The sequence below is a fragment of the Thalassophryne amazonica genome, chromosome 12, assembly GCF_902500255.1.
Source record: "Thalassophryne amazonica chromosome 12, fThaAma1.1, whole genome shotgun sequence".
NCBI lineage: Eukaryota > Metazoa > Chordata > Actinopteri > Batrachoidiformes > Batrachoididae > Thalassophryne > Thalassophryne amazonica.
Window position 1 is genome coordinate 73,160,072 of NC_047114.1, and position 15,930 is coordinate 73,176,001.

Below are 15,930 nucleotides of genomic sequence, written 5' to 3' on the forward strand. Positions count from 1 at the left end.
ATTCAGTAATAAACCTACTGGAGTGGTTTATATTTTCTTTGTGTCTGCTTTACCTGCTTATCCTGGGCATCTGCTCTGTCTGCACTCCTTTCTTCTGAGTTACAACGAGACGTGTCTGGAGACAAAAGGTGACAACGTTCCTTGGACCGGCCGCGCTCCCTGTCACCCTGCTGCCACCGTTCAGATCGAGAAACTGGAGACATTAAACGGGACATACTGACAGATTAAAATTACTAATCTTTGGAGTTTGCACATTTCTAAAGGTTTAAATAGGAACAGTAAAATGGGCACAATTAACACTTGCCTAATAACTGATGTTTTCAGGAGGTGCATACACGTTCTCCTGACAAACTCAATATAAATCAAAATCAAATCAAAACAATTTTATTTATATAGCGCCAAATCACAACAAACAGTTGCCCCAAGGCGCCTTATACTGTAAGGCAAGGCCATACAATAATTACGGAAAAACCCCAACGGTCAAAACGACCCCCTGTGAGCAAGCACTTGGCAACAGTGGGAAGGAAAAACTCCCTTTTAACAGGAAGAAACCTCCAGCAGAACCAGGCTCAGGGAGGGGCAGTCTTCTGCTGGGACTGGTTGGGGCTGAGGGAGAGAACCAGGAAAAAGACATGCTGTGGAGGGGAGCAGAGATTAATCACTAATGAGTAAATGCAGAGTGGTGCATACAGAGCAAAAAGAGAAAGAAACACTCAGTGCATCATTGGAACCCCCCAGCAGTCTAAGTCTATAGCAGCATAACTAAGGGATGGTTCAGGGTCACCTGATCCAGCCCTAACTATAAGCTTTAGCAAAAAGGAAAGTTTTAAGCCTAATCTTAAAAGTAGAGAGGGTGTCTGTCTCCCTGATCTGAATTGGGAGCTGGTTCCACAGGAGAGGAGCCTGAAAGCTGAAGGCTCTGCCTCCCATTCTACTCTTAAAAACCCTAGGAACTACAAGTAAGCCTGCAGTCTGAGAGCAAAGCGCTCTATTGGGCTGATATAGTACTATGAGGTCCCTAAGATAAGATGGGACCTGATTATTCAAAACCTTATAAGTAAGAAGAAGAATTTTAAATTCTATTCTAGAATTAACAGGAAGCCAATGAAGAGAGGCCAATATGGGTGAGATATGCTCTCTCCTAGTCCCTGTTAGCACTCTAGCTGCAGCATTTTGAATTAACTGAAGGCTTTTCAGGGAACTTTTAGGACAACCTGATAATAATGAATTACAATAGTCCAGCCTAGAGGAAATAAATGCATGAATTAGTTTTTCAGCATCACTCTGAGACAAGACCTTTCTAATTTTAGAGATATTGCGTAAATGCAAAAAAGCAGTCTTACATATTTGTTTAATATGCGCTTTGAATGACATATCCTGATCAAAAATGACTCCAAGATTTCTCACAGTATTACTAGAGGTCAGGGTAATGCCATCCAGAGTAAGGATCTGGTTAGACACCATGTTTCTAAGATTTGTGGGGCCAAGTACAATAACTTCAGTTTTATCTGAGTTTAAAAGCAGGAAATTAGAGGTCATCCATGTCTTTATGTCTGTAAGACAATCCTGCAGTTTAGCTAATTGGTGTGTGTCCTCTGGCTTCATGGATAGATAAAGCTGGGTATCATCTGCGTAACAATGAAAATTTAAGCAATGCAGTCTAATAATACTGCCTAAGGGAAACATGTATAAAGTGAATAAAATTGGTCCTAGCACAGAACCTTGTGGAACTCCATAATTAACCTTAGTCTGTGAAGAAGATTCCCCATTTACATGAACAAATTGTAATCTATTAAATAAATATGATTCAAACCACCGCAGCGCAGTGCCGTTAATACCTATGGCATGCTCTAATCTCTGTAAACTTTTATGCTTTGAGCTTTCAAATGAATTAAAGCTCTGTCTGGGTTTTTGATTAATTAATAAGCTGGAATGGAAGATTGCTGCTAATCCTCCGCCTCGGCCCGTGCTACGAGCATTCTGGCAGTTAGTGTGACTCGGGGGTGTTGACTCATTTAAACTAACATATTCATCCTGCTGTAACCAGGTTTCTGTAAGGCAGAATAAATCAATATGTTGATCAATTATTATATCATTTACTAACAGGGACTTAGAAGAGAGAGACCTAATGTTTAATAGACCACATTTAACTGTTTTAGTCTGTGGTGCAGTTGAAGGTGCTATATTATTTTTTCTTTTTGAATTTTTATGCTTAAATAGATTTTTACTGGTTATTGGTGGTCTGGGAGCAGGCACCGTCTCTATGGGGATGGGGTAATGAGGGGATGGCAGGGGGAGAGAAGCTGCAGAGAGGTGTGTAAGACTACAACTCTGCTTCCTGGTCCCAACTCTGGATAATCACGGTTTGGAGGATTTAAGAAAATTGGCCAGATTTCTAGAAATGAGAGCTGCTCCATCAGAAGTGGGATGGATGCCGTCTCTCCTAACAAGACCAGGTTTTCCCCAGAAGCTTTGCCAATTATCTATGAAGCCCACCTCATTTTTTGGACACCACTCAGACAGCCAGCAATTCAAGGAGAACACGCGGCTAAACATGTCACTCCCGGTCCGATTGGGGAGGGGCCCAGAGAAAACTACAGAGTCCGACATTGTTTCTGCAAAGTTACACACCGATTCAATGTTAATTTTAGTGACCTCCAATTGGCGTAACCGGGTGTCATTACTGCTGACGTGAATTACAATCTTACCAAATTTACGCTTAGCCTTAGCCAGTAGTTTCAAATTTCCTTCAATGTCACCTGCTCTGGCCCCCGGAAGACAATTGACTATGGTTGCTGGTGTCGCTAACTTCACATTTCTCAAAACAGAGTCGCCAATAACCAGAGTCTGATCCTCGGTGGGTGTGTCGCAGAGTGGGGAAAAACAGTTAGAAATGTGAACGGGTTGGCGGTGTACACGGGGCTTCTGTTTAGGGCTACGCTTCCTCCTCACAGTCACCCAGTCGGCCTGCTTTCCCGGCTGCTCAGGATCTGCTGGAAGAGAACTAACGGCGGCTAAGCTACCTTGGTCCGCACCGACTACAGGGGCCTGGCTAGCTGTAGAATTTTCCACGGTGCGGTGCCGAGTCTCCAATTCGCCCAGCCTGGCCTCCAAAGCTACGAATAAGCTACACTTATTACAAGTACCATTACTGCTAAAGGAGGCTGAGGAATAACTAAACATTTCACACCCAGAGCAGAAAAGTGCAGGAGAGACAGGAGAAGCCGCCATGCTAAATCGGCTAAGAGCTAGTAGCTGCGCTAAGCTAGCAGATTCCTAAAAACACACAAAGTGAATAATGTGTAAATAATTTAGAGGTGATTCAGCAGAGGGAGTGCTTTAGTTAAGGCACGTGAAGATTACACTGTAAAACAAATCGTTATCTAGTTAACTAGATCAATCTAACTGCGCAGATTAAACAGCTAACAGATACAGCAAAACACTGCTGTGCTCCGGAACAGGAAGTGATACAATACCGCGGTGAGAGCCAACCACCAGTAGAGACAAGCAAGATATAGTCCTATATATAGAAAATATATTATATGTTTTCCTCTTTTATTCTATATATTATATATAGAAAATATAAAACTAACACTAACCATACCTGGCTGGTTGTGTGTGTGTATATATATATATATATATATATATATATATATATACACACATATATATACACACACACACTCAACAAAAATATAAACGCAACACTTTTGGTCTTGCTCCCATTTTGTATGAGTAGAGAAGCTTGAATCTTCGACTGGACTGGGTTGCTTGACGTGAGGACGTTTCGCTTCAAATCGCAGAAGCTTCCTCAGCTAAAATTCTTGCTCTGGAAGTCTGACTTCTGTCTGACTCTTGTAGAGAAGAATAAAATAGAAGCCAACAAAAGCTGGAGTTTTAAACCTAACCAGACCCCTCCTACTGAGAGGCAGACTGCTATAGGCTAGTGACTAAACAATAGCTCTAATTAGCAACTATTGTGCTGTAGTTAGCACACCTAATGGCAGGACAGCTGTCCCTCTAATGATGGGATGGATGCCTTTGTGATGGCTCCCTTGATGGCGTGAATGACTCATTACCATGAACAAAAGACTGAAACTCCTTTGATCTGAGTACACCATTGTAAACAGGGGATATAGTGTGTCTCAGACCCCCTCCCCAGTTAAGGCTGGGTTTAAAACGTTTCACAAAGAATGCCTCCTTGACCCCTCTCTCAAACCATTTCTTCTCTCTGGCTAATATTTTAACTTCCTTGTCCTCAAACATGTGGTTAGTGTCTTTAAGGTGGAGGTGAAACGCAGACTGAGGTCCACTGGCGCCCTCTCTGCGGTGCTGGTAAGGGTTGCTTGTGTAAAGGTTGCTTCGTTTCACCTATGTAGTGTTCGTTACAGTTTTCCTGACATCTGATAGAATACACTACATTGCTCTGTTTGTAACTAGGGATCATGTCCTTAGGGTAAACTAATTTCTGTCTCAAGGTGTTGACCGGTTTAAAGTAAACTGGGATTTTGTGCTGTCTGAAGATCCTCTGTAGTTTTTCCCCTACTCCTGCTAAATAAGGGAGAGACACTCCTCTTCTTCTTGTCTCCGTCTCCTGTCTATCTGGTCTCTTTGTTCTCTGGGACTTCTGCACTTTGTCCAGGGACCATCGTGGGTACCCACATACTGTGAGGGCTTTCCAGGCACGTTGTTGTTCTTTAGCCCTTCCCTCTGCAGTTGTGGGCACCTGTAGGGCTCTGTGTTGAAGTGTCCTGATCACCCCGAGCTTGTGTTCAAGGGGGTGGTTTGAGCTGAAGAGCTGAAGAGCAGAAGAGCAAACGTCCTCGCGTCAAGCAACCCAGTCCAGTCGAAGATTCAAGCTTCTCTACTATGGAAACAACCTGGACAACTGAGAGCCTACACAGAAACATTTTGTATGAGATGAACTCAAAGATCTAAAACTTTTTCCACATACACAATATCACCATTTCCCTCAAATATTGTTCACAAACCAGTCTAAATCTGTGATAGTGAGCACTTCTCCTTTGCTGAGATAATCCATCCCACCTCACAGGTGTGCCATATCAAGATGCTGATTAGACACCATGATTAGTGCACAGGTGTGCCTTAGACTGTCCACAATAAAAGGCCACTCTGAAAGGTGCAGTTTTGTTTTATGGGTGACATGTCCGGTGAGTATGCCGGCCATGCAAGAACTGGGACATTTTCAGCTTCCAAGAATTGTGTACAGATCCTTGCCAACATGGGGCCATGCATTATCCTGCTGCAACATGAGGTGATGTTCTTGGATGTATGGCACAACAATGGGTCTCAGGATCTCGTCACAGTATCTCTGTGCATTCAAAATGCCATCAATAAAATGTACCTGTGTTCTTCGTCCATAACAGACGCCTGCCCATACCATAACCCCACCACCACCATGGGCCACTCGATCCACAACATTGACATCAGAAAACCGCTCACCCACACGACACCACACACGATGTCTGCCATCTGCCCTGGACAGTGTGAACCGGGATTCATCCATGAAGAGAACACCTCTCCAACGTGCCAAACGCCAGCGAATGTGATCATTTGCCCACTCAAGTCAGTTACGACGACGAACCGGAGTCAGGTCGAGACCCCGATAAGGACGACGAGCATGCAGATGAGCTTTCCTGAGATGGTTTCTGACAGTTTGTGCAGAAATTCTTTGGTTATGCAAACCGATTGTTTCAGCAGCTGTCTGAGTGGCTGGTCTCAGACGATCTTGGAGGTGAACATGCTGGATGTGGAGGTCCTGGGCTGGTGTGGTTACACGTGGTCTGCGGTTGTGAGGCTGGTTGGATGTACTGCCAAATTCTCTGAAACGCCTTTGGAGACGGCTTATGGTAGAGAAATGAACATTCAATACATGAGCAACAGCTCTGGTTGACATTCCTGCTGTCAGCATGCCAATTGCACGCTCCCTCAAATCTTGCGACATCTGTGGCATTGTGCTGTGTGATAAAACTGCAGCTTTCAGAGTGGCCTTTTATTGTGGGCAGTCTAAGGCACACCTGTGCACTAATCATGGTGTCTAATCAGCATCTTGATATGGCACACCTGTGAGGTGGGATGAATTATCTCAGCAAAGAAGTGCTCACTATCACAGATTTAGACTGGTTTGTGAACAATATTTGAGGGAAATAGTGATATTGTGTATGTGGAAAAAGTTTTAGATGTTTGAGTTCATCTCATACAAAATGGGAGCAAAACCAAAAGTGTTGCATTTATATTTTTACTATTTTTTTATTTTTATATATATACACACACACACACACACACACACACACACACACACACACACACACACACACACACACACACACACACACACACACACACACACACACACACACACACACACACACACACACACACACACACACACACACAGGTGTTTTGCATATTTGTGCTCATCGTTTGCAATTTCATTGTGCTCTCACAAAAACAAGAAACACCTTGAATCTTGACATTTACATTAAGACACATTTTCTACAAATATAAAGACATTTAATAATAATAATAATAATAATAATAATAATAATAATAATAACAACAACTAGGACTGCAAGCAGACATATATGGGCCCTCGTTCCGCGCGACCGCCTACCCAGGTCAGCGCGTCCCCTTGTGACCAGATATGGGCATGTGCGTACAGGGGCAACCACTCATCCCACAGTTCAAATTTCAAGCAAATCACACAATGCATGAAGGAGTTATGACATGTTGATGGTTCATCCACTAGGGGGTGCTCACAGCACAAACAAAGGGGGCAGGTGTGTTCAGGGGCCAACTGTCATCACACATGTGAACTTTCAAGTCAATCAGGCAAAGCATGAAGGAGTTATCATGACTTGATGTTCCATGGCAAAGGGCCAAAATGGCGGCGCCATAGCGGTCACATCCTTCGACATAGAGAAAAGCTTTCGATAATTTTTGATCAGTATCATCTCTGGATACTGTGAAAGAAATCTGAAGTGCATTGGACAAAATCTCTAGGAGTTCGTTCAATACAATGTGTGGAAATCACACTAAAATTACAAGAAAATTTAAAATGGCCAACTTTCTGTTTGGAGTAGACCAATGGTGCAAGAGACGTTTGTATATCTTAGGACTTAGGACTTTTTCCTACTCGGGCCCTAATAATAATAAAAATGAAGGCTTCTGTCTTTGTCATCTGGAGCTTTAATTCCGATTTACTCTGTAATGTAGAATTGTGATTAATTGGTCACTGGTCGACATCCTTTTAGCTCATGGTGACTAAGCGCTCTTTTAAAGCTGAACAATATTACATTTCTGTCTGATGCCTCTAATAAAGGTGTCTTGACACTGCCATGCCAGAGTAAACATGTTGTAAACTGTTATAAACTGCATGCGGCTTTGTGCAAGTGTGCAAAGAAAATTTTGAAATGTTCAAAATCTGGGACACATTAATTATGTGAACAAGTGAACACTGGGCAAACAATTAAAAAACACTGAGTAATAGGGTGTCATTGTATCAGCGCAACACCCCCCAGTGCAGCTCATCTGAAGGATTATGACAGGATGTTAAATCTATAATAAACATAATTTTACAGGTACTCATAAAAAGAATGAAAATGAAAATGCAAATGCGTTCTCCACGTCATGAAGCACACGAGAGAGAGAAAAAAACTGCAGCTGTAGAAAATTCCTCTGTGATTCCTGAATCGATTAGAGGTGGTTTCACCAGTCAAAATCTGATAGCAAATGATTAATCCGCTAGGAAATAATTATTTTATGTAACACAGCATCCAGCGGGACACAGCGGGTGGCACTGGCACGACGAATTGTGCGGCAGTGCGTGGGTTAAATGTGTGCAAGTGTCAAGGCACCTTAACTCCATCAGCTCCTTAGATGTGATCCTGAGGTTCTGCTGGACATTTCCAACCACAATTTTGTTTCATCAGGTCGAGTCTGAGAGCACAACCTGGTGCTGTGTGTCGCCTCGTCCACCACACTATGGAGTGGCCTTGAGGTCTGGATGCAATCATCCAGGCAGATAACCTCTTCTCAAAATTAGCCATTCATCTGTTGCAGCCACATGAAATGTGGGCACCCTTTGACCTTTTCTCGTTGTTGGCTTCCTCATCGGTCACTGTCCATTGGATTTTATGACATATGACACATATGACACTCTGTAATGTTATAACTAAGCATAATAGATGGTGCAAACTATTCCTTTTTTAGAACCTTATTAGCTCAACCAATAATTTGCATCACTTTTCAGTATCACCTTACAACCTGTTTGACTCAGGGACTACTGAGGTGTCCCAGCAATTGTCTTTTCAATACTATTTTTTAACTAAATGTATATGGAAATGAAGGAGACATTTTCATTGACTTAACACATGTACGTATTGTTTGGTGATATGACAAGTGTAATTAAATATATGACTTCAGCTGATAAAAAAAAACAAAATCCTATTTTCATTCTGCCATGTGTGAAGTGAACTGACCAGCAGCTTTGTAGCTTTTGTGACGAGGTCTATAAACTCGCTCAGGACTCTTCTCCTCCTGCCAAAGACCGTTGGCCTGCTGATCTGAACCAGTGGAGGCAGAACGCTTCATGGATCCACTCTTAACCTCAATCTGCATAAACAAGTTCAAATGTAAATCTTATATTAGAAATATTCCAGCTGCATTCACGTCTGCTTTCTGCTGTTTGTGTGTGTGTGTGTGTTTGCGTACGCACGCATGTGTGTATAGGCCTTATTTTTACCTGCTGTTGACTCGAGTCTATGTCTGAGTTGATGGGCTGTAAAAACAGGTCCTGGGGTGAGATGGGACTCAAAGCCACAAAGCCTCCCCTCGTCCTACCACAACAACAACAACAACCACAATAAATAAATAAATCAGTTTTAAAAACAGTCACAGTCATGTCTGTGTGCGTGCACGGGCTCACAGGGCTGAACCCGCGCTGTGAGCCATCTTAGGCAGCGGCTGCGTGTTGGACAGGATGTCCTCAGGAAGAGTCGAGGCATCCAGACGCTTGAAAATCAAGTTGCTCTTCTGGAATGAAGCAAATGTAACAAAGGAAATACGTCAGTAAAAGAAAGACTTTTTATTTTGAACGACAGTGAGAGAATGTTTCGAGGCCAACCTGAGCTTCCAGTTGCTGCCTGAGCTTCTTGGCTTTGTTCTGTTTGAAATAATCCATTATCATCATGGAGGCGTAGATCTTCCCGACCGTCATGTCAGTATCTGGATGGGACACACACACACACACACGCACGCACGCACACACACTGTTATCCATTTGTTTGTTTCTTTGTGCATTAACTATTAGGTTCTGGAGCTTGAAGCAGACCTTTGTTGATAGGTACCAGTAGGTCCAAGGTTTTCTGGGGCAGATAAGGCCAAATGATGCTGATCTCTTTTTGGAGTTCTGTATCTAGGGCAGCACGGTCCTCACCACCTGTGACCAACACTCACATTAAGCCAAATGTGGTCAGTACAAATGTTATATTTACACACAACACCATTTACATCATGCTCATCCCTGAACTCTGACCTCTGGCTATTTTGATGTCCAAAGCCGTGCGGATGAGTGACATCAGCGTAGAGGTGAAGTGAACAGTCATGTCTTCATCCACAGGCATGTTCATCAACACCAACCTCTGAAACAGCGAGGGGGAAATGAGTTATTCCACACAGAGACATCAGTGATCAGGTTTCATATAAAAAGCAAAAGTCCACATCCACTTTTTTTTTTTTTTTTTTTTTGCCAGCTTGCACTCGACCGAGACGGACGCACTTTTCTCTTCTCCCTCCCTCCTTATCTTTCCTGCTTTTGTGGCGTGTTGTCTGTGAGGCTGCAGCGTTGCTCTTCTGGAAACGACAAAAATGGATTTGTTAAAGTGGTCTCTGAACGCAATTGACACTATTTTTTCTACAAGATCTTCGGGAGCGGAGGACCCGACCTGTCCTGATGGGTCGCATGTGATGGGTTACGTGATGGACTCGTGGAGGAGATGGCAGGTCATGTGCCTTTACATGCTTTCTGTGGAGGACGTTGAAGATGTGTACATATTCGGCTTGGTGGTGACCGGCTTTCTGATGTGTGGAGCGGGGCACTTGCTGGTTTACCGGAAAATCAAGAAAGTGGAAGCAGCTTTGATTGGTCGTTCCAAGCTGCCCTATATGATTGATTCGATTGGGAAGGCAGTGGCTGCGCAGTCGGCGGGGGTTAACCGCGCATTGGATGACATCTCTGGGTTTGCAGCCCTGGAAACCCGCTTTGACCGTCTGTGAAGACCACATTCTACATTCTACATTTCAGATGCATTGGGAGCCACTCTGTTCTCAGAACTGTGGAATCTTTCAGGCGTCTGTTAATCTGGCTATTCATTTGGCTTCCCCAAATACAGCTGCACTTCAAGGTCGCTGTGATAAGATACCTCCTCAGAAGAACAACACTCTTATGCCTCGCTCCCTGGTCTTCCCCCCTCCCCTCAGCTTCTCCAGCCCTGACGTGAACTGTGGACTGTCCAGGACTTTCTCAGCCTGCGCAGGGCTGTTCCCTTCCCCCCCCCAGACTGTCGAACAAGGCCGTCGACGGCGCCGAAACTGGCTGCCTTCTGGAGTGTTCTGATAAACTGGTCCTTTCAAATCTCGGTTGTCGTCCTGTGCCCTTGTTTTGTCTCTGTGATTATTGTTTTTTTGTGCTGATGGGATTTTTTTTTCCTCATTGCCGCTGTGTAATGCAGCGGCTATGAGGGCTTTTTTTCTTCTCTTTTTCCCTCGTGTTTTGCTTCATATATATGTTTTATGTACCGGGCCGGCCTATGTGTTGTGTGTTATGTGTGTTGTTTGTTATGGGTCGGTGTTGGTTTGCTCAGCCCTGCTGTTGACCAACGCAGGGATGTACATCTGGAGCTGGTCCCCGGGCGCCTAATGGCGACCTCTGCTCCTACTGGCAAATAGGATGGGTTAAATGCAGTAGCCACATTTCATTGTGCAGGAAAGTTCCTCTGTGACAATAAAATTTCCTTGATCCTTGATAGGGATCATCTTAAAACAGATATTTTCTGCTGTCCGTAATTAGTTTGATTGGCTCCATCTAACGTTAACAATATCTGTTGGTTTGTTGATTGGTTTGGTTGGTTGATGAAAAGGGAACTGAGCCAAAAGGCAAAGCTCTCGATCGACTGGTCAATCTTGGTTCCTCCTAGTCTCACCTATGGTCCTGAGGGTTGGCTCATGACAGAAAGAACTATTGTAGATCGCGGGTACAAGTGGCCGAAATGGGCTTCCTTAGGAGGGTGGCTGGTGTCTCTCTTAGAGATCAATCAATCAATCAATTTTATTTATATAGCGCCAAATCACAACAAACAGTTGCCCCAAGGCGCTTTATATTGTAAGGCAAGGCCATACAATAATTACGTAAAAACCCCAACGGTCAAAACGACCCCCTGTGAGCAAGCACTTGGCGACAGTGGGAAGGAAAAACTCCCTTTTAACAGGAAGAAACCTCCAGCAGAACCAGGCTCAGGGAGGGGCAGTCTTCTGCTGGGACTGGTTGGGGCTGAGGGAGAGAACCAGGAAAAAGACATGCTGTGGAGGGGAGCAGAGATCAATCACTAATGATTAAATGCAGAGTGGTGCATACAGAGCAAAAAGAGAAAGAAACACTCAGTGCATCATGGGAACCCCCCCAGCAGTCTAAGTCTATAGCAGCATAACTAAGGGATGGTTCAGGGTCACCTGATGCAGCCCTAACTATAAGCTTTAGCAAAAAGGAAAGTTTTAAGCCTAATCTTAAAAGTAGAGAGGGTGTCTGTCTCCCTGATCCGAATTGGGAGCTGGTTCCACAGGAGAGGAGCCTGAAAGCTGAAGGCTCTGCCTCCCATTCTACTCTTACAAACCCTAGGAACTACAAGTAAGCCTGCAGTCTGAGAGCGAAGCGCTCTATTGGGGTGATATGGTACTATGAGGTCCCTAAGATAAGATGGGACCTGATTACAAATTGTAATCTATTAGATAAATATGATTCAAACCACCGCAGCGCAGTGCCTTTAATACCTATGGCATGCTCTAATCTCTGTAATAAAATTTTATGGTCAACAGTATCAAAAGCAGCACTGAGGTCTAACAGAACAAGCACAGAGATGAGTCCACTGTCTGAGGCCATAAGAAGATCATTTGTAACCTTCACTAATGCCGTTTCTGTACTATGATGAATTCTAAACCCTGACTGAAACTCTTCAAATAGACCATTCCTCTGCAGATGATCAGTTAGCTGTTTTACAACTACCCTTTCAAGAATTTTTGAGAGAAAAGGAAGGTTGGAGATTGGCCTATAATTAGCTAAGATAGCTGGGTCAAGTGATGGCTTTTTAAGTAATGGTTTAATTACTGCCACCTTAAAAGCCTGTGGTACATAGCCAACTAATAAAGATAGATTGATCATATTTAAGATCGAAGCATTAAATAATGGTAGAGATATAGTAAGACGTTCGGTCATCCGCGAGGTACTTGGAGTAGAGTCACTGTTCCTTCGTGTTGAGAGAAGCCAGCTGAGGTGGTTCGGGCATCTGGTAAGGGTGCCCCCTGGCACCTCCTAGGGAGGTGTTCCAGGCATATCCATCTGGGAGGAGACCCCGGAGAAGATCCAGGACTAGGTGGAGAGATTATATCTCCACACTGGCCTGGGAACACCTCGGTATCAACCAGTCAGAGGTGGTTAATGTGGCCTGGGAAAGGCAAGTCTGGGGTCCCCTGCTGGAGCTGTTGCCCCTGAAACCTGGTTCCAGATAAGAAGTTGAAGATGAGTGAGTGTTGGTTTGTATGTTCTGTTTGTATATGTACTTGATGTTTTAATTTTAAATTGTTCTTACATACCATACATACATCAACAACTGCTTATCCAGTGTCGCAGACTGAACGGTCCCCCGCTAAAAATTGGTCCGCCCTGCCTTCACTGCGCATGCATCATCAGCTGCGGTTCACTGATTATCACCTCGTTTCTACTTAAAACTGCACTCCAGTCATCATCTATCTCAGCAACAGATATCTGAAGCTTTTGTACAACAATCATTCCCACATACAGCAGTGTTCAGAATAATAGTAGTGCTATGTGACTAAAAAGATTAATCCAGGTTTTGAGTATATTTCTTATTATTACATGGGAATCAAGGTACCAGTAGATTCAGTAGATTCTCACAAATCCAGCAAGACCAAGCATTCATGATATGCACACTCTTAAGGCTATGAAACTGGGCTAGTAGTAAAAAAAAAATAGAAAAGGGGGTGTTCACAATAATAGTATTGTGACCAATAGTCTGGTCCAACACTGTCTGTGTGCACCAACGTAAAATATCTAGGACACATTGTTAATGATAAGATGGAGGATGATGCTGACATGCTCAGACAGAGAAGAATGCTGTATGTCCAAGCCAATGTGTTAGTGAGAAAATTTCATTACTGCTCTGATGAAGTGAAGGTGAACTTGTTTAGAGCTTACTGTACCCCTATGTACACGGCCCCCCTCTGGGTGATTTATAAGAAGGAGAGTTTGCAAAAACATCAGGTTGCGTATAATGACTGTCTCAGAATCCTGCTCAAAAAGCCCAGGGGTAGTAGTACCAGCAAGCTCTTTTGTGATTTAGGGTTAAACACCTTCCAGGCTACCCTGAGAAGACTGATGTACAAGTTTATATGTAGACCGCAGGGGTCCGGGAATAATCTCATTATGCAGTTGACCAATCCCAGCTGCAGTTCTGTTAGATACCAATCCCATATGTGGAAACACTGATATTTGTGCCTTTTATAGAATGTGTATGCACTTTTTTTTTTAAATGGCATTTTTTACTGCTTCTATTTACTAGATGCCTTTTTATTGAATTTGCATAAGAACTTTTTTATGTATGTATGTATGTATGTATGTGTATGGGTGAATGTATGTATGTATATATATTGTATATATGTGTGTATGTGTATATATATCTATTCATTTGTTTTCTTTTTTTAACATTATGTGATATATACACTTTTTCTTATACTACATATTTGTTTTATGTTTTGTATGTGATGGTATGTCTATTTGGACGTTAGAGTCTGCAATAAAGTTTGACTAATAGTAGCATCTGCTGTTGACGCTACAAACTCAAAACTATTATGTTCAAACTGCTTTTTTTAGCAATCCTGTAAATCACTAAACTAGTATTTAGTTGTATAACCACAGATTTTCATGATTTCTTCACATCTGCGAGGCATTAATTTTGTTGGTTTGGAACCAAGAATTTGCTTGTTTACTAGTGTGCTTGGGGTCATTGTCTTGTTGGAACACCCATTTCAAGGGCATGTTCTCTTCAGCATAAGGCAACATGACCTCTTCAAGTATTTTGACATATCCAAACTGATCCATGATACCTGGTATGCGATATATAGGTCCAACACCATAGTAGGAGAAACATGCCCATATCATGATGCTTGCACCACCATGCTTCACTGTCTTCACTGTGAACTGTGAGTTTGGGGGTCGTCTCACAAACTGTCTGTGGCCCTTGGACCCAAAAAAGAACAGTTCTACTCTCATCAGTCCACAAAATATTCCTCCATTTCTCTTTAGGCCAGTTGATGTGTTCTTTGGCAAATTGTAACCTCTTCTGCACGTCTTTTATTTAGCAGAGGGACTTTGCGGGGGATTCTAGCAAATAAATTAGCTTCACACAGGCGTCTTCTAACTGTCACAGCACTTACAGGTAAGTCCAGACTGTCTTTGATCATCCTGGAGCTGATCAATGGGTGAGCCTTTGCCATTCTAGTTATTCTTCTATCCATTTTGATGGTTGTTTTCTGTTTTCTTTCACGCATCTCTGTTTTTTTTTGTCCATTTTAAAGCATTGGAGATCATTGTAGATGAACAGCCTATAATTTTTTGCACCTGCATATAAGTTTTCCCCTCTACAATCAACTTTTTAATCAAACTACGCTGTTCTTCTGAACAATGTCTTGAACGTCCCATTTTCCTAGGGATGGGTATTGATGAGGTTTTATCGATATCGATGCCATTATCGATTCTGCTTATCGATCCGATTCCTTATCGATTCCCTTATCGATACCTCGTGAATTTTGTAGTAAAAGTAGGCTTTACAGGTTTTCTATGTATTTCCTTGAGTCTTAAAGTAAATAAATATGAAATTAGTCACTGTATCCCTGATCTCTGGACATAAATAAAAATAAACAAAACTGTGTTTCGCTTTGAAGTTATTAATTCAGACTGGATTCTATCATTCTATCTTGACTTGTCAGAGAGCCGCGCAACGTTTGGAGCTGTGTGAACAGAACGGAGGATGATTCTCGTTTCTTTCTCGCAACAAGACAGGAGTCCCAGTTAGTAATTTTAATCCACACAAAAGTGACTCACAACTCATATTCAGGGATGAAAGTGGTGAAAAACAAAAAAAGCTGAAACCCAAAATTACCCCCCAACACCACCTGCACGAAAATGTTTCAATTCTAGAAGCTCTGAAATGCAATCTGGGACTATTCCAGACAATAAACTGGAGTGAGTGCTGAATCCATTTAGGTGAGAAAAAAAAATACAACTTTCTTTATTCAAATTCATTCCAGTAGTATTCTGCTCTTACTAGGATGCAGCAGTTTTCTAGTTTGGCAGATAGTTCTGGAGGAAATCACTGAAGAAATTAAACTGTAAATATGGTTTGACCGAAACAAACTGTCATTAAACTTAAATAAGACAGGGATGAAATGGAGGTGTGAGAGTCACTAGGTGTTCACAGAAAACATTTATTTCTGTATGTATTTATTTATTTATGTTAGTTGCTATTATATATTTTCTGTTGTGTTTCTAGTCAGGTTCTTTTTGTCTCTTTACCTAAAATTGTATATAATAATCATTATATTATTAATATATAAGCAAAA

At 42.5% G+C, this 15,930-nt stretch overlaps 1 protein-coding gene across 3 annotated transcripts in view; it reads right to left on the bottom strand.

Annotated features, from left to right (window-relative positions):
- Positions 1-15,930, bottom strand: part of LOC117522682 (voltage-dependent R-type calcium channel subunit alpha-1E-like) — a 199,327-nt gene that overhangs the window by 1,913 nt on the left and 181,484 nt on the right. For all 3 annotated transcript variants that reach the window (XM_034184133.1, XM_034184132.1, XM_034184134.1), the window contains 7 exons: positions 9,557-9,662; positions 9,353-9,460; positions 9,146-9,246; positions 8,948-9,054; positions 8,765-8,858; positions 8,502-8,634; positions 54-193 (listed from right to left, as the gene is read on the bottom strand). In XM_034184133.1, the coding sequence (XP_034040024.1) occupies positions 54-193; positions 8,502-8,634; positions 8,765-8,858; positions 8,948-9,054; positions 9,146-9,246; positions 9,353-9,460; positions 9,557-9,662 (789 nt within the window). The remainder of the gene's footprint in view (positions 1-53; positions 194-8,501; positions 8,635-8,764; positions 8,859-8,947; positions 9,055-9,145; positions 9,247-9,352; positions 9,461-9,556; positions 9,663-15,930) is intronic.